Below are 24,813 nucleotides of genomic sequence, written 5' to 3'. Positions count from 1 at the left end.
GGCAATTTTTAATTCCATCTAATCTAAAGTAAGTCAGAATGGGGGTGGGAGGGGTCTTTTGGGGATTTGAGAGCAAGCAGGCTCCAGGAGGGATTAGGGGAATAGAGATGCTAGTGGGGTTCATGTGGGGGGATCAGTGGGGTTAGTGAGGTCTGCAGGAGGGATCTGAGGGCCATCCAGGGTCTGTTGGGGAGATCATGGGGACTAGCAGGGTGCACAGGAGTGATCAAGGAGGCTAGTGGGGTCCACAGGGGAATTGGGGGGACATGTGGGGTCCATGGGTGGGTCAGAGAGGTCTAGGATTGGCAAGATTAGGGAGCTAGCAGGGTCCATGGAGGAGATGGGGGGGGAGAATGGGATCTGTGGAGGGGGTTTTCTCTCCCACCTAGGAACAGGGGCTATTTTTAGCCTCCAACCCCCCACCCCGAAACAACCAACCCCCATATCCCACCTGCCCCTTCCTCCGCCCCAACTTACTTGAAAGCCCCAAGAACAAGCTCCCTCCACTGCCTCCCCCCATTCTGAAAACAACGTGGACTGGCAGAGAGCCCTGGCCATTGCTATGGGAACTGGCAGCAGGCTCCCAGCCCACAGCTGGATTCCCCTCCCCCTTGGAACCAAGAGTGAACTTCTGTTTGGTTTTGGGTAAGGCTGTAACTCAGATAGCTTTGCAAAAATCATTCTGAGTTACAGCTGGAAGCTGCACTTCTGTCTGCACTTTCATGCAACGCGGGGTCAGATTTTCACCCAATCAGCCATTTTTTAAGCTGTCTGTTGCCGTGTAAGTTCTGCACCTGGGTGAACTAAGATCAGATTGCTATTTTTAATGTGATCTAACCTCCCCCTAACTTCCCTGAACATCTATATGTACCCTTAGAGCTGCACAAGGATCTTGCCTCTCTAGCTTGGAGATGGGAGTAGATATTACTATGGCATTATCCCCTGACCTTGCAGGCTATGTGGGGGGACTTGCAGGCTATGTGTATATGGTTATGCCATACTGGAAGAATCCTCAGCTGTCTAGTTATGGCAGTTTTAAGTCTCCTTTGCACTAGCAGAGCAGTCATCTTTACCCCCTACCCCAAACTACCCATCTAATTCTTTGAGTCAGCTGACAGCCTTCTCAAGACAGAATGTTATTGCTGTTGGAAACTAATCATCAGTAGCTATGTCTGAAGTGAGCTACCTCTTTCCTGACTGTTTTTCTTTTTAATTTAGATAATTCAATAAAAGTATGATATGTATTATTGCTGGAAGGGGCCATTCTGTTGGGTCAGCATTTCTTCTATAAACAGTGTCTTGAAATGACACCAGTACTGTTCACGCTTCTGTGAATAAGGACTGCAAGGCTTTCGATTACACATTCTAACTTTTTACTGGATTTAAATACCATCAAAAATTCTTGCAGGCTATAACTTGGTGTTTATTTGTTCAGTCTAAAAAGTAATTTTTGTTAATTTTCTTTTAAATTCATTTAGTCACTTAGCTAGTTTAGGAGGCATGGAATGGAATGCTGTATATTTTCATTTTCAGGGTTTGTGTATATTTTGTAGGTATTGGACTGCTTTGATTTTCCAACCAAAATCAAAAGGTCATTGTATTTAATATGGATGATTGAATTAATAGCATTAACTATTATCAAAAAAAAATGAATGGGGATAAACAGTGAACCCCACCCCCAAACAAATCAGCTCAGTTACAAAGGAATCTTTAACCCCAACTTATGATAGGTTTTAATGGACTCCGTTTTAGTGTATGGGAGACAAGTAGCCATTGCACTGTAATCTTAGGTTTTAGGCTATAATCTTAAAAAATAAATATAATCAGAAGAATATAGACTACCCTTATCCTGTTAAAGCCTAATCTAAAGCACTGACAGCAAAACCTAGTGTGCCTTAGCTGCACTAAACCAATGAGGGGCACTAGGCTTGGCTGAATCTTGGCCTTTTCTAACATTGAAAATTAACATTCATGAACTTGTGTGGAGCTGAGCTAGGTATGTATAGAGCTGTGGCATTAACTGTGCCACTGTGGCTATCTTTCAGTACCTGACTGCTGATGATTCATACATACTCTACAGATTACCGGGTTATGTTTCTGATGTTTCTTGAATACTACAGGGTAGTGAATAGCTTCAGAAATATTGGGAGTGTTTCACCAAGTGGTTTGCAAACCTTCAAAAGCTCAAAATGAGCTGAACTTTGTCTTTAGCTAAAAGAGTTCAATCATATCTAAATATTAGGTTAATATTAAATATTAATATAATTTTAATATAAAGTATGAAAACTAGAGGTCATTCAAAGTGAAAGCTAAACCCTTTCCTTAATTTATCAATTTGCCTAGCTATTGGACACATTACTTAAAGAGCAATAGGCTCATGCAAGGGAAGTGGGCACATGGAAGGGTTTAGTCTCCTATTGATTCTCCCATAAGTCTTTCTTTAGCATATTCTTTTAATTTCCTTGCTTTTATGGGTAAAAACTTGTGGGTTTTCAGTATACTTTTTCAGTATAAAAAGCAAAGAAATACTAATGGGAATTACACAACTAATTTTCATGTACAACATACTGATAATAGATTCAGTAATATTACATTGTTATAGGTTATTGAAACACCCCTTTTAAATTCCATAGTTTACATTCTGCAAACCAAATTTTAAAATAAATCATTTTGTGTACATAGCTGCATTGTATAAGAAGGAAAATGTGAACTGATGTGCTTAGATAATAAAACAAATATTTAAAAATGAGAGTTTTGCCTTATGGAATTAGTTGTGTATTTGAAGTGAGTCTAGTATTGATTGATAATTTCTTTTCTTGTTCATTCTTACTCATCTATAACAAAACCAGTATTATAAAGTAAATGAAATTCATACTTCTAGGTCTCCTGAGATATTGGCCCCTGCAAGAATGCCAGTAGCAGCTGGGAAAAAAATGGCAAAGACCGAGAAAAATCCTTCTCCATCTCTGAAACCTGGTCCAAAGTTCTCTGCAAATATTGAAGCTGCAAATACAGATGAGAATGAAACCAGGATGGAAAATGAAACATAGCACAAGTACTTTGTTCTCAAATTAGGTGATGAAGAAGGTAAATTAATTCTTCTTTCACCTCTGGGTTCAAATATGTCTTCTGTTGTAAGTGAACTGAAAGTGAAGTGAATTTGATCATTTCAGTCTAGTCTCCAGCAAGGTTAAAGAACTGTGTTGAAATTACAGGAGTGCTGCAGGTGGTAACTAAAGTGTTTGTATATAGTTATGTGAAACAGTTTGGGAATAAATGGAATAAATTCAGCCCCCAAGAAATAATAAAAATGGGGGTTTCTTTAACACACACTCATTTAACTTTGAATAAAAGAACCCAATCTGCTAGCCTTCTCACTGGGAATTTTGCCTAAGTAATGGCTGCAGGACTAGGTCATGACTAGGTTATAGCAACACTTGCCTTGGTAATTAAAAAAGCCTCTTGCCCTCTTTTCATTGCTGGTAGGAATGACTGTCCCAATGAAGAAATTAATGATGGCAACCAGAAGAATGATTAGGAGAATAACTTGAGCCTGTTAATAGAGATAAAAAGAAGGTTTTTTATTAGTCTAATTCTGTTTTCAAAATAGTTATTAATTTGGTAGCCTTTATGTATTACTAATGATGGAGTTCAAATTTCTGCTAAAAAATACTGATGTCACATGGGGAGATGATATAACATGATATTTGAAGAGGAAAACTGCCTTAAACTTTATGAGAGTAAGAATCTGCAACAAAGAATGGAGATGAAATATAGACAACTATGACTACTGCTTCATGTTACGTTGGATTCTTTTACAGGGGCTGGAAAACAAAAGAGCAAACTGGTGGATAAATATTAAGCATGAGACATTTTATACTGATATAATTTGTTCAGTTCCCACAGGTTTTTACTTCAAGGAATATAATAGCGAATTGGCTTTTTGACCTTCTTTACAAGTACCTCTAAATTCCCATTACAGAAGAATATGAAAATAAGGTTGCTTTTCTAGCCCTGATTTTGACAGGTACATTCCATTCTCTTAGGGATTTCAATTCCTTATGTTGCAGGTGTTCTTCTCAGCAAGCAACAGAGGCTTTGAACTTTTGAACAGTTGAAAGCAAAGCTGAAATGATTAGAGGGTAATGAATGGATAACAAATATAGCCATCCATTTTCAGTGCCAGTATTCTACAAAGTACCATGACAACCTCATGCATTATTTTTCTTATTATTATTCTATAGAGCAGAACCAAATACAAAAGGGGCACATCTCCAGGATTCTAGGAGAATCAGCCACCAATTACAAAGTAAATAAAACTAAGCTGCCTGAAGAACTCAAACCCCTTGTCTCCCACCAATATGCATTCAAAGAGAAAATAGAGTGCATGGCCTATCCCTGCTCCCATTGAAATCTAGAGTTAAATGCCTATTGACTTCAGTGCGAAAAGACATGGGTTTATGTTGAATGCTTAATAATTCCATCTTTTAGGTAGCTCTCCAACCCCAATATCTTTTCTTATGCCTATGTAAAATGCTCTATGGTATATTCATACTTTTTATATGTCCTTTTAAAATCTTACCTTTGCTTCCCATTCCATACCAGCCACAGATATACCTAAAAGTATCACTACAGTTATGGAGCCTATTATTCTGATGTCGTTGGACTCATCCACCATCATTGCATTACTGCTCTGGAAAGTATAAGCAATGTTATTAGAAATATAGTTCCTATGACAAAACAATCAGGTAAGATGGAATGGAATGAGCAAATGTAGTTTAATCAGTTTCAGAGTTTAATGAGCCCTACAGTTCACATTTTGTGTGCCAGTTTCGCCCTAGTAGTCAAGATTATTGGCTGACTAATTAGGAGCCTATTCCCTTTAGTAGTTATGAAGCTCTTGTAGTGGTGTATGAAACACTTCTGCAATAAGGTAGAAATGATGGAAAAGCTTATAAACTGGATTTATGGCACATTTTGAAATATCTAATTCTTAGCAAAAGATACCTCTTAAGCATCAGCTAAAGCAGGGCTTAGCAACCTGTGGCCTAAGGGCTGGATGTGCCCTGCAAGGGGATTGGATCCAGCCTGCAAAAATTTTATCTGGTCTGCATTTTACTAAAGGAGTGCCAATCCTCAGCTGTTTGATCCTGTCTGTGTTTTGCTAATGGTGCACCAGCCACCTTCTGCTGCTCCTGCCAGCTTCTCCAGCCTAGTGAAGAATTGCTGTTCCTTACGGCAACCTCTGCTCACTGTTGCTGGAACAGCCGGGGGGGTATGGTGCCTTGTGACACCAGCCAGGTTACAAGCTGTGGCCCATGTTAGTAAAAGGTTGCTGACCCCTGAGCTAGAAATAGATCATAAGTTAAACAAAGTTAACAAAATTCCCTAGTTACCACATGCTTCAAAAGTACACTTTCATATTTACCTTAAGCAGTTCTACAACTGTTTCAGCAAATCCAACTACATACATGGCTACTGCCACAGCGTTGGCAAAAGCAAAGATGAGCCCTATAGATCCACCAAATTCAGGTCCTAAACTTCTTGAAATCAGATAGTAAGCTCCACCTGCAAGCAAAAAAGACTGCTGCTTTATAATTAAGATACTGTAAAATCCTGCTCACTTTACCCTTGTGAGTAAAACTAATGGGGACAATCGACTTTTTGCTTAAGTAACCCAGGCAGGATTTGCTTTGTTAATACAGAAAAGCATGTTTTCATGGCAATGTAACATTACATTGGAAAGGGCCTTGGTCACTGTTTGTAAGAGTTCCAGTTTCAGGACTTGCCTTAGCATTTCAAATTTTCAGTATGGTAAATGCCCAGCCATAACAGGAATCCTTGAGAATCATTAATAACTTTTAGCATGTCTCATTTAGCATGCAAAGATAACCCATTAAGGAAATAATGTAACAGTATATAATTAAAATGAAGACACTACAGAGAAGACGTTACCACTAAACATTTTCTGCCTTACCTGTATCCATCCCATTGTTAGTGTGAAAATTCATTTCTCAGGGTATGAAACTGCACTACATTTTGTTTAACCATTCTGTAGAGTGATGCCATAAAGCCTTTAAAGGTTTTGTATCTCTAGATGTATGATCTCCATCAACTAGAATTTTGCTTTTTTGACAATGGGCCACAGCATTTAATGTTAGGTCATGTTTAAGATCAGCTCCGATGAAGATGCACACTTTTTGTTTAGGGTTAGTCCAGTAAAGGAGATCAGTAAAAGTCAAAAGCTTTTCTGTTGTTGGGGTTTTTGTTTATTTTGTTTTTTAATTTATGTTATTGGACTAAGACAAATGTCATGGCTCTAATTTATATTAAATCAACTCTGCAGAATTCTGTTTTTCATGTAATTAAATGTACTTACCTCCTTTTACTATTCCATTAGTACAAATGGCAGACATGGAGATACCTGTTAATGTTGTTACTACCACACTCAGAGAAATAACTATGACTCCAAGACCTGAAAGATCCCAAAAGAGAGTATTTTTAACCAAATGCATGCACAATTCGTTGATGTTTAAGTCCAGTAGTAAGAAGTAACCTTTGTCCATTTAGGGCAATCAGACCAGTTGTAGCTTTTAGATCCTGACATGCACTAAACGTTTACATATAATCAGGTTTCATGAAGTACCTGAAAAGTACAAAACTTTGTTACTGTGTCAAGAATAATCACTCATGGCCCAAGGAGAACCTGAAATGTGAAAGCGTTTTATAAGGAAATGCATAGGATACAAGTTACTACATCCACAGATCTGTACCAGGCTTTCTTTTAAAGGATGAAGGTTCATTGTGTTCACTCTGTTCGTTGTGTTCAGTGCAGTGTCACCACACCTGAAATGTTCTGAATAGAAATAAAAGGTTAAGGGAAAAAAAGAATTTCAGGAGGAAGTGGAAGCTGTTTCTCAGCTGGTCTTAAACAGGAGTATCTGAAACGTACTTCACAAACTGAACTGGAATCTGGGATTTATTAAAACATCCTGTCAATTGTGGTTAGTGTTGGCTAAGTGCATTACCTGCAGGTTCCTTTTGAGTAAATGTCATTTATCCTCGGTGTTCTTATATATAGAGATTAAAACTTCTAGATAGTCTCATAGGAAAATAAGATACTGAGACCTTTTTTAAGTCTTGAAAGCATAACAAACCCTAAAGATTTTACCTCCACGGACAAACCCATTAGTTGCTATTGCAGAAGTTGACAACCCAGTAATTGAGGTTACCATGGTGGCAAGAAGAATTATGATAACTCCAAGACCTGTCAGTAATGAAAAGATAAAATATTTTACTTGCATTCCAAGCTCCCTATAAATCATTGTGCCTTTCAATTAAACTTCTACGGCAGAATCAGAGCTCTCAACTGAAATGATAGTTTGTTGACCACTTATAACCTGTTGAGCATGTCCATGTAACATTAGTAAAACATTTATCAGTCTTCAAGCAATGATGCTTTCTGATAGGGGTAGCTCAGTCAAGGGTTTTCTTATGATTTCATCTGAATTTAACTGGTTGAACAAAATAAAAAAAGCCTCATTCCTTACTTTGATCCACATCTTGGATATTAATATGTATATTAATATATAGATACTAATATGTGTGTGTATATGTGTATGTGTGTGTATGTTATATTTGTACATGTGTACGTGTATATGTGTGTGTGTGTGTGTGTGTTACTAATGTTAGTCATGTAACTAATAGGTAGAATCAGTCTCTTTTTCTCTGACTCTTCTGTTAGACCTGGTCTGCTCTGTAAAAATTAATTAATTACAGTCTTTGTGCAGAGAGTGAGAGAATAATAGCTTGGTGATTAGGTGTTTCCCTTCTCCTCATTCTCTTTGTTTTACAAAATTAAATCATTAAGTTGTGGTTTTGTTCTAATGTAACAAAAACAATTTTTTTGCAATACAAAGGTTTTGTTTTCTAGACAGACCTAATTTTAACAAAGAGGTCCAGAATGTGGAATTGTTGAGCACCGTTTGTTTAATTAAATTCAGTATATTCAGGAGCATATCCAGGACATTGAAAAGGGGGTTGCAGTGGCAGCGGAGAGCTCATTGTGTATGTGATTGGTAGCCAAAATGAAAATTCTCAACATCAAAGGGGGTGCGACTGCACAACCACACCACATTTTGGATCTGCCCCTGGACATATTGCATCATTCCAGGTAATCAGCAAATGCCTAAGGGCTTCTCTCTGATAGGTGAACCTCAGAAGACTGTTTTTCAGATAAGTGCCTGGAAATTTGTCCTCTGCATCTTATTGATATAGTTTAGCTTAGGGGTCAGCAGCATTTTTGACCAGAGTGCCAAAAACACCCTAACCCATGCCTCAACTTGGTACACCACAGGCAGACCATGGGGAAGCTGTAAGGGGCCCAATCTGTGTTGCTGGTGGCAGCTGTATGTGTGCCTCTGGGTGGATGGTGAGGGAGGGACCAGGGTTGCGCTGCCCTGGCCCTTTCCCTGCCCTGTGCCCTGAGGCATAGGCACAGTTGCTACTAGCATGGAGCAAGTGCTGGGGCTCCAGAGCCCGGTGCAGCGATCTGCAGCCTGCCCACCACCTGCCGCAGCTGCCCTGAGCCTCGGCCGAGAAAAATGGCCTCAAGTAGCATGCTGTGGATCATGTGCTGGGGGTTGCCGGCCCCTGGTCTGGCTTCTCTTAACTCTGGAAAATAACATGAGAAATAGGGTTTCTTCTGAGGCTCAGTTCTAAAATGCTTTCCTGCTTCCAGTCAGGCAAAGGAATACCATAACAGCTTTTCTCATATTTTGTTGCTTCCTTTACCATTCCTAGCTATGCACAGAATAAGAAAATATTAAAAAAAAAAAAATTCAAACAGTGTATGTTATCACAAAAGCTTGAGGTCAAATATCAAAATAATTTCTTAATCTTAACTGAGCTTGTTCATGATTTCCTGGTTTAATGTTTCCTGCCTTATTAACTCTTTTGCTCCCATAAGATAAGTAGATGTTCACTGTGGAATGGAGGGCTATACCTTGCCTGTAGCAGTAAATATTGAACATAGCTTGTTCATATTGAAACTTGGAGCTGGTAACCGGCAAACCATTCGAAGTACTACAAACATATTGATTTACCTACCCTATTCTATCTTCTCCCTTCATTTCAGAGACCTTAGTTTCTTTTAGGATTATTATGTATAGCCAATACACTAATAAAATTATTTTTTAACTAAAATTAAAGAAATGTTATTGCTGCTTCATAAGACAGAATAGCATAGTACCAGAGATATAAATGGTATTTAAAATGTAACCGTGTAAGTTATTTAAAATGACTGAAACCACAGAAAACACATTTATATCGTCTGACTCGGGAGATTGATTTTAACCATTTTGTTTGATATAAGCTTTTATATGCAAAGTCCATTCTTTGGCCATATCCTATGCTAGTTTAAATGCAAAAATCCTACCGAATTTTTAGGGAGTTTTGCATCCTGGTCAGTGACAGGATCCGACTTTTTAAACCTACTGTTAACACCATTAAATTGAATGATTAAGACACTCAAGCTCACAGTAGAATACTTTTTTTTTTACCTTTCTTATTACATTTGCCACTTTCCATACTTTATCTCAGTGAATTTATTAGATAAGGTCAAGTATTCTGTTCATTTAACCAAGGATATCTGTACAAAATTTGCTGTTAATCCATTAAGGATGGCAAAAGTCAAGAACAGTGCATGGAATAAATAGTCAGCAACTAAAGTGCTAACAATATTATTAATTTTATTATTAATTGTAACATTTTGGGCCACATTTTCAAATAGCTTAATGTGATCTGTCCATTCTTCTGTGCCAAACAACCCAATTTAAATGCAGAGACAGTTTTGGGGAGTCCCAGAATGACCAGCTGATAAGGGAACGTGGCCCTGACATTGGCAGATAATCTGTTATCTCCTGTTTCATTGCTACTGCTGATTTCTTGCTATCAGAGACCCTTATCTCAAAATAAATTTTCCTCTTTATTAGTTTGTACCCAAAATGGTCTAGCAAGACATGAAAATAATTGGGTTTGCTCTCTTGCCTTTCTAATGACTGGGATATAAATGTTGCCCAGATGGTGCTTTAAGTGACTCGTTTAAACTTTCATGTTAATGGCAGTGCCCAGTGAAATCCCCAAGCCTCGGTGATGATGAGCTTCGATCGCTACATTTCGTAAGCAGCTTGACTTAGGGCTGAGTGTTCGTTGCTTACCAAGCATTCCAAAAGTTCCTTGAGTGATTATTGAAACAGAAGTTTTGTTTCTTTTGAAAAGCAAAACCAACCTGCTTACATATGACATGTAATTGAAAACAACAACCAAGTAATGAACAGCAAGAAAGGAGGCTTTATTAGTGAATTACAATTGTAATATTAAATGTGAAATAAAGAACATTGTAACCAGTGTTTGTGCAAAGTAATGTTTATATCTAATTAAAGTTTAGATTGAAATAGACATATGGGTGTTGAGTAAGTTGTGTTAAAATGAATTACTTTTGCCTATGGCTATTCTCACACCTCAAAACAAATACTTCTTGATGATCTCAATAAGTAACTAAACTGCCCTTAAAAACTAATTTTGCATGAAGCCCCAGAGCAAAGTCTAGGCAATGTTAAGATGCAGAGTTTTCATGGCAAGGCATATACTTATGTGTGCCCTGGGCTGTAAACTCTTATTTTGCATGCATCATAAAATCAGCAAGCACCCCTTTGTCAGGCACAGAGCTGGAGCTGAACGTGGAACATTGTCGGAAGTATGCAGAGTCCTTCCACTTTATTTCAGGAACTTTCCCCTTTTTTCATCTGTATGTTTTGATAAATTGCTGGGGAGTTGGGGATTTTTAAAACTCAGTTGTGTAAATGTGAAATGTGGGCCTAATCTCACAATTCTCGCTCAAGAAAATTGTCTCTAACTTGTGGGAGCTTTGCCTGAGATGAGATTACATCCATACGAAGCTGGAGGGTGACTGACCTGATGTTTTATTTTGCTTTATATTAGGGAAATCAGGTTAATTCAGATGCAATCCAAATTTGAGTTTTGTACCACCACAATTTAAAAAACTCGTTTCAAGTTCTTGTTTCTAAACCCAGGTTATAAAAGTGAGATCATTGGAACAGTAACAGAAAGTATTTGTTCTTGACTCTTTTATCCTGTGGATTGTTGTTATTTGCATTGCAGTAGCATCTAAAAGGGTTTGGTCAGGGCTCAGTTATTTTGGGTACTGTTTAAACAGTAAAAAGAGATCATGTTGTGAGGAACTTGGTTACTAATACAGGCAATCCTCGACTTAAGACTGTTTGAGTTATGACAAATGGCACTTATGAGCTTTGTAAATTATGACACTGTTTTGAGGTTCTGACGGGATTTCAACTTTATGATGCTGGACACAGCTGCTTCCAGCAGGTAAATTTGTTGTGGTGGGGTCTGGGGGGACAATTAATGCCCCTGCAGCAAATGAGGGAGGGATTGAGTCTGGGACAGGGGCTGCCCAGTGGGCAGGGACCACAGGAAGAGGGTGAGGCAGCTCCCACCATTGTACACTGCCAGTCTGGAAGAGCATGGGGGAGCATGTGCCCCCAGATCTGTGGAGCCGGGGCTATGCCTGGCTGCACTCCGGGCTGGCGGTGGAAGGTGCTGGGAGTGGGGGCTATGCCCTCCTCCATTTGCCCAGTTGAAGCAGGATGGGCTGCTGCACTGCCTCTGGACAAGCGGCATGCAGTGGCCAGAGCTGCCCTGGCCTCCCTGCACCTCCCAGCCCTGCTGCACCCCAGCTGGGCCAGTGGCAGCAGGGCATGGGGGGCATATGACCCTGGCATACGGGGCAGGGAGGGCTGGGGCTGCACCAGGTTTCACTCCAGGCAGGCGGCAGGGGCTATGGCAAATTTTAGGGTGGCTGCAGCCTCCCCATAGCCCCCACTCCACTGCCTACCCCACTCCAATCCAGGGGGACACGCCTTTCCCATGGTCTGCCACCACTCACCCAGGTGGGGCGGGGTGAAGCCACAGCTCATCTGGGAGGTGCAGGGAGGGCAGTGCAGCTCCAGCCACTGTGTGCCATTTGTCCATAGGCAACTTGGTGGCTCCACCCCATCCTGGAGGGCATAGCCCCTGCTCCCAGTGCCTTCCACCGCCGGCCTGAAGCACAGCCTGGCGCAGCCCCAGCCCCACCCCACAAAGATCCGGGGGCATACGCTCCTCCCCATGCCCTCCCAAACCAGCAGTGGGAGCAGCAGCGAGAGCTGCCAGATGAGCAGCTCCCTGTCCAGCGGCCCGCAGCATTGGGAGCCACCGACCCCTCCCCACTCCCCCCCCATCAGCTGGGCAGCCCTTACCCAGCCCCTGTCCTAGCCCCAGCCCCCCAGCCCCAATCCCTCCCTCGGTGCAGGGGCATTGATCTGCCTCCCACCACACACCTTCCCTCTCCCCCACCACAACAGACTTACCAGCTGGAGGCAGCTGTGTTGGGCATGGTAAAGGAACCGACCCACCACTTATAACATATGGGAAAATTGGTTCTGAGTTACAACTTTTCAATTTAAGACATGGTTTTCAGGAACCAATTACATTGTAAGTCTGAGGACTGCCTGTATAAAAAAAATCTTTCTCCAGCCTGTCCCACTAGCTGAGGCCAATTTTTTATTACTAAACAGTTGCAAGTAAACCTATGACTAGATGCTAAAGGATCTTATCAGGTAGTGTTCACTCTTCTTTCCTTCTGATCTCAGTGGGAGTTACGGCACTTCACAGACAACTCTCAGGGTGCGTCCAGATGAGTGTGGACATTTGGTTCCCCAGGAAATGCCCATGCCATGCATACTTTGGCGCGCGGCAAGTTACACTGGATGGGGTAGGGGTGGCTGGGGTCAGCACTGGGCTGGCCCTAGCAGCCTTACCTGGGGACCTGTGGTCCTTCCAGGGCTGTATCAGTAGCAATTTTGGCGCATGGAGCCTGGCCAGCAGCCGCAGCACAACCGGGCGGCCCAGCTCTGCTTTTGTGCCATGCGTGCTGCCTGTGTTGCGCTGTTTTGCTTTTTTTTTTCTGTGGGTTTTTTGGACCCCTGGATATCCAGGGGTCCAAAAAAACCACAGAAAAAAATGGAGTAGTGCTCCCTTACAGCGCAGGGAACATCTAAATGTGCAATATGTGGTAATGCAGATATGTTTGTGGTGCCATATACCGCACGGCCGCGCTCATCTGGACGCAGCCTCAGGGTCCAATTCAACTCCCACTGAACTCAATGAACCTTTACATTGATTTCACTGGGAGCTGGTTCAGGTGATTATGTAACAGATGGTTTGAACCAAAGATGCATTAGAATATGTGCTTTAATTTATTTGAAAGCTATAGCTGGTTTCAATCATCTGTGATATTTCCTAGTCTATTAGTATTTATTTCTGTATTAAAATTTACTTCTGTCTTACAGGTACAAAACCTCCTGACAAGTTTGTTTTAATTTTTGCAGAGAAGTATGAACAAACAATTGTTCTAGCATGTGAATGACAGCATTTAGGAAGCATGGATTAGCAAACTGAGTTCATAAAGGTTAGAAGTATATAAATACACAATTTAGAAACTGGCCCGAGTCATGGAATTTAGATCTTGCTTGAAATGTAAAGTTCACAAAGCTGAGGGGTCATCAAATGTGACAATCATATGTATGTACACATAAATCCTACTAAATTATAATTTGTGTGGCAATCTGGAAAACTCTAGTAGTTCAGAGGGTCAATTTTATCCTCTTTTGGCAAACATTTGAAAAACTTAGTGCAACATGCAAACTTACATTATTTCAGATCAGATATGAATCATGATCATGTATAATTTATTCTCTTTTCCTTTATACTGTTGAAAATTATTTTTAAAAAATACATACCAATTCCAGCTTGACCTATAATCCAGGAGAGTCGAATAAAAAGCATCACACCCCAGATATTCAACATGCATCTCACCTAAGTTTTAGACAAATAATATTGCATCATTATAAATTGAAGACTGTTAACAGTTAGAAACTCTACAGCATGTTGCAAAAATTAATTAGTTTTTTAAAAGCAGCAAAATGTCCTCCCCTCCCCCCCCCATTTTAAGGGCTAATTGTAAAAATTGCTAATTTGTTTGTTTTAATACACATAATTTTCTGAAAAGTAGGTTCTCTCACCAACACGCCCTTCACCCATCCAAACTTTACAAATCCTCCTTTGTTTTCTTCTTCCTTGTAGGCTGTCACATCATCTCCTGGAGTGCCCTCTCCATTAGCAACCCTGTCGATCGAACCAGGGTTCACTGCTATGTTCTAAATGATCACACAAAAAACAAATGCATTTGATCAGGCTAATAAGAAATACGCTGAGCAGAAGACAACTAGCTATCCAAGAAACACAAAAGAAAAAGGTTATAAGTAAGTATTTTTTCTTTTTCTGAGCTAGAAATTGATGCTGTGTTTATACTAAATAGTGGCTTCATCCATCAGTAGGCTTGCTGACTGCAAAGGAACTCAGAGGTCTCTTATGAGTCCCTGTATTGCAATCTGGCTCTAAATATTGTTTTCATGGGTAAGGGTAGAAAGTACACAGCTTATTATATTGTAGTTATATGTTTATACAGTACCTACCACAGAAGGCCTGACCTGCTTGGTCTCTAAATGTTACTGTAGTGTACATTTTTATTATACTAATACTGATTGTATTTTTGATGGATACTAGAAGATACATCAAGAAATACATTGGAGGAATAATGTCTTCTACTCTTTAACCAGTTCTAGTGGCAACATGACTATATGGGGTCGAGTGCTGGCATGCTCGTGCACACCAAACTTAAGAGTTAATGTGGGCTCATGTTCTGGCTTTGAGAAGCCCCCTCCCTGCATGCAGCCTATTCCTGCTGAACCACAAGATGGGCCTGAACCTACATTGAAGAGCTTAAGTGCACACAAGTCTGGATTTGGATTTGGACTTCCTTTCTAATAGGCCAATCAGAAACAAACAAACAAAAAAATCCTGTTTTATTTCCTTAAGCTTTTGAAGAAAGCCTGCTTCAGATCTGCCCCTTGCCACTTGGATAGGAGTAGGTTAGGCTGCTTTGTGTCTCATGGCATTGCTGGGTCACACAGTGCCTGCAAATTGATGCAGAGACCACATCCCTGGCCTCTAGACCACATTGCGTTGCTCCCTGTGACATTTATCTTGTGAAAAACCTACACATTTCTGGTGGGTAAGAAGGCCAGAGCTGGGGAAGAAAATGGTTGTTGAGAGAACCTAAGTTGCTTTTAGGACTTTGGAAGTGAGGACATTTCCAGGGAGTGCCATCGTACAATGTGAGAAGAGAAAGGTGTAATCTGCAAGTCTGGGGACCTAGCTGGGTTCTAGGGACTTCCTTGTTCTGTTTAATGTAAAATATAGAAACGGTCCTTGGAGCAGTGACTGGACTCCAAGCCTCTCCCACACAGGTAAGTGTCATAGCCACTAGGCTAGGAAGTCACACTTTCTCATGTGCTCGTTCTCTCTTGCCCAGTGGATTCAGAGACCATGCCTTCTTTTCTAGGCAGTGGCATAGCTTCAGTAGGAGACATGGGGTAAGCTGAGGTGAAACAAAGGTGATTAGTTGCCAGAATTATGTCACATGAATTTGGCTGTTTTTGTTTATTGTGTATATACAGGATCAAGTCCTCAAAGACAAAAATTAAAAGGTTAAGTCATTGTACTTGAAATTAGTAGTTTCCTACATAGTTTGAATTAATTTGTGCTTTCACATTATATTACCATAAATTATGGCCCTGAACCATCCATAAATGCATCTTAAATGGGTGAGTTTTTGGGAGGGATTATTTATTTACCAAGCTGCTCATTTACTTCTGCTGTTCATGCTTAACGTATGTGGAATAAAGGTGACAGAGCACTTTGAAAACCCACAAAAAGCAAAGGCTACTGCTTTTTTAACATGTTTGTTTTCTTGTTTCAGAAAAGTTCAGTTTTGGTATCTTGTCTAGTAGTGACAGTGACCTCATCAAGTTTACATAACAAGTGTGAAGAATAGCCAAGGAGATGATGGAAGGTCTTGTAATTTCTTATTGTAGGGTAAATGTTGGACCCAGGCAATTATCACTTATTATCAGATGCTTGCAACTTTGTTTTAACAGTTAATTGGCATTCTGTGGTTTAATAAGGGCTAAAGATGACCCATTTTGCTAAAAGATGACACGTTTGACTCCTGTGCTGAAGGAGCTGGATCTCATAGGTTCCTTTCAGCCTCCTTTACTTTCTGACAATCAGAAAAATTATATATATATATATATATATATTACAAATCTAAACATGAAAACATTCATCTTCTGATGTTAATCCAGCTTCAATGCACAATGAGAATGCATATGTAGAGCTCACATTGCTGGAGTCACAAATTGTGACAATTCTTATCACCAGCAGTAGGCTCATACAGGCCAGTTATGTTTGCCAGTTTAAGGCTTTTTGTGGGGTATTTTTTTTTTTAAAGATTGCTTGAGGTGAATTGAACTGCTGTGCTGCCACACTGAGATATACCTGAGGCAATCAAATGTGCCAGTCAGGAAGTGTATGGTATGGAATTACACTAGCAATATGCAGGAATAAGGGGTGTGGAGCAATATGTGGGATTTCTGTAGCATTCTATGTGTCACAGGCCTGGATTTAATGTATTAATGCCAAAGCCTTCCCTAAGATACAGCTTGGAATACTAGAACAGCCAGTGCAGACTCAATGTGGTGCCCCAATCCCTGCCTTGTGGTGCCCATTCATATACAGACATGGATGAGCCTACAACAAATAGTTTATCAGGTAGATGTAACAATAATCTGTCCATACTGAGGAAGTCCTTTTCTCACCAGCCTTGGAAGCTGATCTTACATGGATGTCACTCCACGTGTTATACCCCGTCAAGCTGACCCATTCAAGAAAGCCCAAGTATACATTGGCATATAGGGAGCTAGGGTCCACTCTAGTGAAAAAAAATATTCTTGGGCAGATGTCCTATGGCCTGCATCCATCTTTGGACCATCTAATGGCAAGGTTTGTGGAGAGGGAGAGGGACAGAATGAAAGGGCACAGCAACCATCCCCACCCCCACTGATCTAACTGAGAGCTAGAGGGAATGCATGTGAAATATGACACTGCTAGCTGAAAAAGTCCTATCAAAATCAAATCTATTCTTGTTTTCAAAAACAAAATGAGAAATAGCTGAGCTGATTACACCGTACAAGTGGCTATGCAGGTGCCACTTCAAACCCATAACAAATGTTAGTGACAGAGGACACCGGCAAAGAGGAACTAGAGGCCAGACCCTATTCCACTTACTAGGTGTCGGTGTACAGTCCTATGTTGCCCTGCTTAAGCCCCTAAAACATTTGGTAATATTTGTAACATTCATTCTTCTTAGTCTTAAGACTATGTCACAAACTGTGGTGAGAAATCATAAAACATGGTATTTATTATATTAGTATTTTGGCGAGAACTTGTGCCTCATAGAATAGGACCACATTTTTACATTTGGATATGAAAGTAATGCGCTTAATACATAGAATAAGATCTAGCCCTAGATATCCTAATGTGACTGTCCCACCATTAATGTCTAGATTTACAAAAGTGGCTAGTGACTTGGATGCCTCAAGTTTTGGGGGCCCAATCTAAGACACTACACAACAACTTGATGTTCAGAAATCTTCTAAGAATATCCTCTGAAAATCACACCCCTTTAAGGTGTCTCAAGATAGACACCCTCAGATGTACAGCCCCTTCAAGTCACTAGTTCCTTTTGAAAATCTTAGCTTGTGTTATTCTGAACAGTAATTATGGGCACTTTATACACATGCTCCGGGATTGGGGAGGGAGGGGTGCTCTAATTAAACCGGCTCTGAGAGCTGGTCTAATTAAAGCTTCCAGAGTGTCTCATGTATCAGTGTCCCTGCGCTTCAAAGTGTTGGCAGAGGCACTTTATGTAAAGCTCATTTGAAATGCTGGGAAGCTGATACATGAGACACTGGAGCCTGCTGGAGTATGGTAATTACCACGCTCCAGCAGACACAATTAATCAAGTCTGTTCTGATGTGCTGTAATTACAGCAGATCAAAGCAGCCTTGTTGCTCGTGTATAGGCACCCTATATTTTCATAAAGCTCTACTAGCACAAACTGTATTCTAGTACCTGCATTGGATTTGTTGCAGATAATGGGAAAAACTAGGATTATTTCACTCAAATTAAATTCTTTTCACAATTCCATAGTGTACCACGTGCACAAGAAATATTACAGCCATTGACTCCTGTACTTGTATAGTGTCAAGTATTCTAATCTGTAATCCAATAGCTTCTAATTTATTTTTTCTTCTAACTACCAAAATTGCTTCCTCTACATTATAATCCCTCACCCTGAAGAGTATTTCAGGTAAAGATACCAGAGCACTTTACAAATATTAATAAAATGGGCTTTATAGCACTTCTTTGAGGCCCAGTTTATTAACAGCCCCAATTTTTTGAGATGGGGACCTTGAAATGTAGGAGTTTAAGTAATTTGCCCAAGGTTATAGAACGAACCAATCAAGAAAAGAGTCCATAAATTCTCAGTCCTGGGCCTGTATTCTGTTGGCTAGACTAGTCCTTCTCTCACTTAATGGTCATGGCCTCCAAAGCCTTGTGTTGAAACAGGAAGCATTTTTCAATTGCATTCACATTATGAAGTACCTGAAAGGAGCCAGACTATTTATTTTGACCTTCATGAATTGAGAAACTAAAAATGTAAACTGAACTTCTGCAATTTGTCTAAATTGCGTAAACAAAAGCTGGTGCTCACATTAAGAGGCTGTGTGATAGCGTTTCTCAGACTGAATCAGCTTGTAATGGTAAAGACCTAATCCCTCCATATGCCAACAACTGCATGATAATTACCTTGCAAGACCAATGTAATTTGGTTATTTAATAAAAGAAGCATAGCTGAACAAGGAGGTGCTGATCCTTCAACCCACTGCATCTGGAATAGTAACTTATTAATTTGCAGAGCTACCAAATTGGTATTGCCTACTTTACCTCTGCTGTGCATTCATTTTGCATAGGCATAATTGGTAATGCAAGGGACCCAATTCTTATTTCATTAAAATTACTTTGCATTGCTCTGGCAGAAACCTTCATGTAAATGAGTCGGGTCCAAAATGGCAGAGACTCAAACCCTAAGTTCTAAATGGCTGACTTCTTTCTTGATTTCATTACTTTCTATTGAACTTTTTGAAGGTGGTTAGATCGCCAAAGGTTTGAAATTTGTACTACTTTTGAATTACCATCCAAAAATCTAATGCTTATCCAGGTTATTCAGACCTCATAAATATGCAAAATTGAGTGGAATTGTAATATGAACAGGTTTGCTCTGGAGACTTCTGCTTCTGTTCTTGGCCAGAAAGTCTTAATCACAGTATCTTGGCACTTCTCAGTTTGAAACTGGAGGTAACCCTTCTCTTCCCAGCACATCAAATACACCTGAACACTTGAGAACATCAAAAGGTTAGACCTGAGGTTACCTCTAAGATTTGGATGATGGTTTTATCTTACATCTGTTATGCTTTTTTTATACAGAATCTGTTACTGAGGTTCAAACAGGGAGAGAATGTGTATTTTATCTGAGGTGACTTGATTTATCCCTCATCATTTTTCCAGTAGGTTTTTATTTGCTTTAACTATTTTAAGGAACTGTATTGAAGGTTTAACACTGTAGTTTTTGTGTACCCCGAACTCTCACTGAGGCATTTTACTCCCACATTTTGCCTATTTTACATGTGTATATACTTTTGGAGCAAGGGGGTAGGGAATCAAGCTTTCCATGTTCACTTAAGCTTCCTGATTACATAAATTAATCATGTAATACATATGAAGTGGTACAACAATTACCTAAATCCCAATCTAGGAAGCTTAAATCTTGGCCATTATAATCTGATTCAGTCTGAGGCTTTTCATTCTAAAACATTGGTGACACATAGGGGGTGCATGTGGCGGTGCACCCCCTGTGAAAAGGTACCACTGACACTGCTGGAGGTGCCTGTGGGCAGTCACTGCTTGTGTCCCCAGTCCCACCGCTGACACTGTGTGGCATCTGCAGGTGGTCTGTGATTGCTGCTGGCTGCTGCCAATGCTGCTGGCAATGTCTGTAGGTGGTCATTGACCATTGGTCAGCACTCACTGCCACCCCCGCCACAACTGCCGACAGTGCTGTGGCCACCTGCGGAAGCACCCCGCTTGCCGCTAACAGTGCCATCACCTCCTGTGGGAGCTCGCTCTGCCCCCCCAGCTCCCAGGGGCATCCAGCATTCATGTTCTAAACTACTCAAATAAATTACACAGTAGTTTTGAATGTATGCTGACCAGTGAATCTGGCATAGACATGTATTTTCAAAGGTGAATTGTTTCAGCAAAAGTTTGTGTGAGAAGATAATACATTATGGTGACAAGGGGTCTGTTTTGTGTAAATTGTGCAATAAATTGTGCATTTATGCAAGGTGTCAGTGCAGATTAAATGAAGTGAGCATCAGCTGACTGCTAGAGGGGAAGTTGCATTCATTAGACACTTCAGTCTTGAATGTTAATGGTAAACTCTCTCCTACATGCTCTCATTCAAAACTAGATCTTTAATTCACATGGTGGGGGGGAAGGGTGGCAAAGGAAGGGGGAATAAAGTTCCCAACCATTGAAAGCCATTCAAAACTAGTTTAGGCCTCTGATTTGTAAAGGGCAGCTATATCCTGTTTTCTTGTTCTAGTTACCTGCAAGTCTGTCTTATAACCATATCTATTTGGTGTCATCACCATGGTATTTGAGCGAATTCTAAACTGCTATTCTGGAAAGAACATTGAAAAAGCATGCCATGGGGTACCACTCAACATTAGCATTGCTAGGTGTGCAAACACCTACACATGATTAACATTAGAAACAGTCTGACCGGTTGTGGTCTTCCTGAGTGTTTTATAAGAGACAAATTGGTGTATTATTTTTTGTAGTCAAATAACAAGGACTCAGGGGTGGCGGGGGTTGGGGGCTAAAAATAACTTGGTGACAGGTGGAGGGGTAGGAAAAACACAGCCCTGGGGCTATGTTCAGCATGTCTACAGAAGTTCAATTAGATCAGTCTAACCATGCCCAATCTAACTTAGTGCACCTCCAGTAAAGTTAAATTAGATCAGGTTGGCCATTTTTGACCAAGCTAACCTTTCTGGAACTTCTGTACAGTTCGCACTTAGATCGACCTAACTCGGGTTCTAAGTATAAGATCTGTACGTGTGTGAACTAAGTTAGAGTTGGTGGCTATTTTTAACACAATCTAACCACCTCCTAACTTTCCTGAATTTCTGTAACTTTTGTTACTAGAAGAAATGGAGAAGCCTTTGTATTTCTGATTAATTAGTAGCAACTTTTATCTATTACATCATGTTACTGTGATATTTATGACTGGATTATTGAATGAACATAAAGAACTAGTCAATACTATTCTAGTTACAAGCAGATGTTAGATTTAAGCTTGGAATAGATGCATTTGTTTCTAATTTATGACTTAATATGCTAAATCTACCTACTTAATTATAAATGGAACAAACTAAATTCTCCAGCTTTAGAGAAACTGGAATAAGGGCATATTTCCCTACTAATGGTATAGATTATTTTCAACCAGATCTATTTAATAGAAACTTTTGCTCCTAGCAGGGTGCAGAACAGAAAACATGCAACAGTTACAAAGAAAAATAAGGGAAATACTTAGTTATACTATTTATTTTGGATAAGATCCAAAAATTTAGGAGTTATATATGCTAATAAACATAATTGTCACTCTTAAAATGGAATAGAGAATGTTTGTATCTTTCTTTTCAACTTACCTTTGCCAATTGCTCATGGATTTCTAACAAGCTTGGTCTGCTGATTTTGACCCCACTGATGCTGCCAGTGTTTCGATAATAATCAATTTTAGGAATTGGGTCCATCGTGTTATGGCCAAAGGTTTGTAGGTAGTATGTGTTGCTCTGAGTATCATAGGGATGTATATTTGCATCTGTTTTAGTAGTATCTCCATTTTGAAGAAAATTGTCGTACAGCTGTCTGGTACCAGGCCTGAAACTGATTCTCAGTCTGTTATGGGCTTCATCAGCAAAAGATGTTTCTTCATAGTGTGGAGGATCAGTGTCCTCTTGAGATGTTGCACTATTGTCATGGCCATGGCTTTCATTAATTACATTAACCTGAAACCGATTTGCATTTGGATCCAAAAAGACACTTGGAGAACTATTCATTGACATCTTCAGAGATATTGTGTGCTTAGGTTCCAATACAGAATCTTCTGGGGTTAAAACTAGTGTTGTTTTCTCTGCAAGAAGCGACTGCTACTGTTGGGTTTGATGGATCTTTGTTCTTAATGTAGCAAAAGTTCAATGGTAGTTTTCTTGAAGCTGTCACCCCTAAGCAGTCTTCTTGGAGTTGTCCTGCATGATTCTGTCATCAAAAGTATAAATAAAACTCTTCCATATGCAATTAACTTACATGCTAAAGTGATTTCAGATGCTTCCTTTATAAGCACAGTGGGAAAGGAATCTTATAACTTGTTTTATAAGTAGGACCTGATCCAAAGAACAAACTCGTTAAGAAAATCGCAATCTTTCTGCTCATCTCGAAGGACTTTGGAAGCCAAAACTACACTTTAAACATAGTGCTTCACTAAATACGGTGGATCCCAAGGTCTCATGGAAGCTGGTGGGAATTTTTGGAGCACCAAAAACAACATATTTTAGAGGCAGCTACAAATAATATAATTCACCGGAATAGATACAAGGGAATTGAAACATATCCAAAAATAGTACCACCTTTTTGCTGAATTCTAATGGATGAAAATAATGAATGTGTCCATACAACGAAAGCAAAATGGCAATTATTCATTATTGATATATATTAACAATATTTTAAAGCAATTTAAAGTTGAGAAGAACATGACAGAACTGCTCTTGCATATCTGGTAAACCCAAAACAACCTTTTAAGACATATTGAACTATATAGGGGCAGATGGTCAGAACTGACCATGTGAAGCCCCATACAAATGTCTTGCAGGAAATGTCAGTACCTTGGGACAATGAGCTCTCTAGTCAGATCATTCTCAAATGGTATCAATGACAAATTCTTTGTGATCTACTGAGAACAGATGCAGAACTGCATGGGAGACTTGAAAAACTCTACATGATGAAAACTGCTTTCACCATGATGGAGGACTATATCGGTGTTCTACACCCTTATATAGAATAATTAATTAAAAACACATTAAAGCTGCTTAAAAATCTAATCAAATCCACATTACCCTGAAGAGGAGCATGCTTGGGCCTTGAAACTTTTATGAATGCATCTTATAGTAAAAAATATTGGAGACAAAATAAACACTAATATAAAGGAATGTTCTGACTGAACATTTGCTAAATAAATCAAGGGAAAGAATGCATCTAGCTCTGATAGTTAAATCATACTATCTCTTACTATAGCTATACATACTTAACTATATAAACTTTGTTCAATAAGCACACAGGAAAAATGTGAAGAGCCCTCTTACCAAACACACTCCACCCTCATTACAAGTTACTGTATTTGTAGCTCCTAACTACAAATAAAATAAATGTTTGCTAACTTCCATAAATGACACACATTTTCTGCTGCAAAGTATCTTCAGTACAATGCTTTTTATAACCTTCTAGATCTTTTATTTTTAATGTTTTATGAATTTCACATAAAACAGTTACTTTTTGCCATCTTTATGTGGCACTATATTCTGTTGGTCACTTCATATCCAGGTTTCACAGTGTTATGATATTGGTAATCTCAGACTGTATATTAGGTGCTGCTTCCCTTAGTGTGAAATTCTTTAATAAAAAGTTTAAGTTAAGTATTTAATTTCCATGCACTAAGGGACAAATCTTGATCCATAGCTATTGACTTTATTGAAACCAGATTTGTTCCTAACTGTGTTCTGGAGCCTGCATAAAATCCTGGTCCTTTTCAAATCAATGGGAATGTTGCCAGTAATTTCAACAGGGCCATAAGTTCACCTTCCTAGTTTTCTTCTATTCCACCAGTAGTTCTTTTTCTAGGAAAACAAAAGTCTCTTACCTTTCTGCTGCCTTTGCAAACAGTATTTTTTCCACAGTAAATTTCCAGAAGGTGATTAGATGCTGTTGTTTGCTAGCAAATTTGCACCTAATATTATAGTATCGTATATAAGTTAGCAATCTTATATTATTTGGGATAGTTAAACTCACCACCCAACTTCTGCTTTAATGAAGAACAATCTCTCTCTTATTTACCTTATATGCATTATCTTTGCTTATATAGTGTTTCCTTCTGACCCGTGAATTATGGTTTTTACTCCATTGGCCAATTCTGTCTTCTGTTCAAAACATAATCCAATCTCTGTCTTTGGAACATGCTATAAACCACTTCTGATTTCTGATTTAGAGGGACATTCTACCCTGTTAAACATCAACTAGTAAATGAACCTATTCATTCTTGGAAGGAAGAAATAAAACTGTTCTTGCATAGGTTTATTTATTTATTTAATTTTGAATTCATAAAATATAGCTGTAGGCATCCCTGCACTGCTGTAACAGTTACTATCCAGCAATTATGTTGAGTAGCATGTCAGTATATTCTTCTTTATTTATTTTAATACCAAGGATAATTTTATTTAGATTTGCTTTCTTTTCTATCATTTTATATAAAAAACATTGTAGCACAACAGTGCCTTAAGGGTTGGAGAAGGATATACCAGGGTATAGAATTTACTGGGA

At 39.5% G+C, this 24,813-nt stretch overlaps 1 protein-coding gene across 4 annotated transcripts in view; it reads right to left on the bottom strand.

Moving 5' to 3' along the window:
- SLC12A1 (solute carrier family 12 member 1) overlaps positions 1-24,380 on the bottom strand; it is a 60,265-nt gene extending 35,885 nt beyond the window's left edge. Inside the window, exons 1-10 of one of the 4 annotated variants that reach the window (XM_019533620.1) lie at positions 24,286-24,380; positions 21,873-22,482; positions 14,160-14,294; positions 13,878-13,953; positions 7,172-7,267; positions 6,380-6,475; positions 5,429-5,568; positions 4,583-4,693; positions 3,442-3,553; positions 2,876-3,003 (exon numbers count right to left, since the gene is read on the bottom strand). In XM_019533620.1, coding sequence (XP_019389165.1) covers positions 2,876-3,003; positions 3,442-3,553; positions 4,583-4,693; positions 5,429-5,568; positions 6,380-6,475; positions 7,172-7,267; positions 13,878-13,953; positions 14,160-14,294; positions 21,873-22,289 — 1,311 coding nt within the window. In that variant the 5' untranslated portion in view covers positions 22,290-22,482; positions 24,286-24,380. Of the gene's footprint in view, positions 1-2,875; positions 3,004-3,441; positions 3,554-4,582; positions 4,694-5,428; positions 5,569-6,379; positions 6,476-7,171; positions 7,268-13,877; positions 13,954-14,159; positions 14,295-21,872; positions 22,483-24,136 lie in introns of all 4 variants that reach the window. The other 3 variants (XM_019533619.1, XM_019533621.1, XM_019533622.1) reach the window with 3 other exon arrangements.
- Between the last annotated feature and the right edge of the window lie 433 nt (positions 24,381-24,813).

The sequence above is a fragment of the Crocodylus porosus genome, unplaced genomic scaffold, assembly GCF_001723895.1.
Source record: "Crocodylus porosus isolate Cpor-Errol unplaced genomic scaffold, CroPor_comp1, whole genome shotgun sequence".
In the NCBI taxonomy this organism is placed as follows: domain Eukaryota; kingdom Metazoa; phylum Chordata; order Crocodylia; family Crocodylidae; genus Crocodylus; species Crocodylus porosus.
This window is presented reverse-complemented; position numbering and strand designations above follow the sequence as displayed.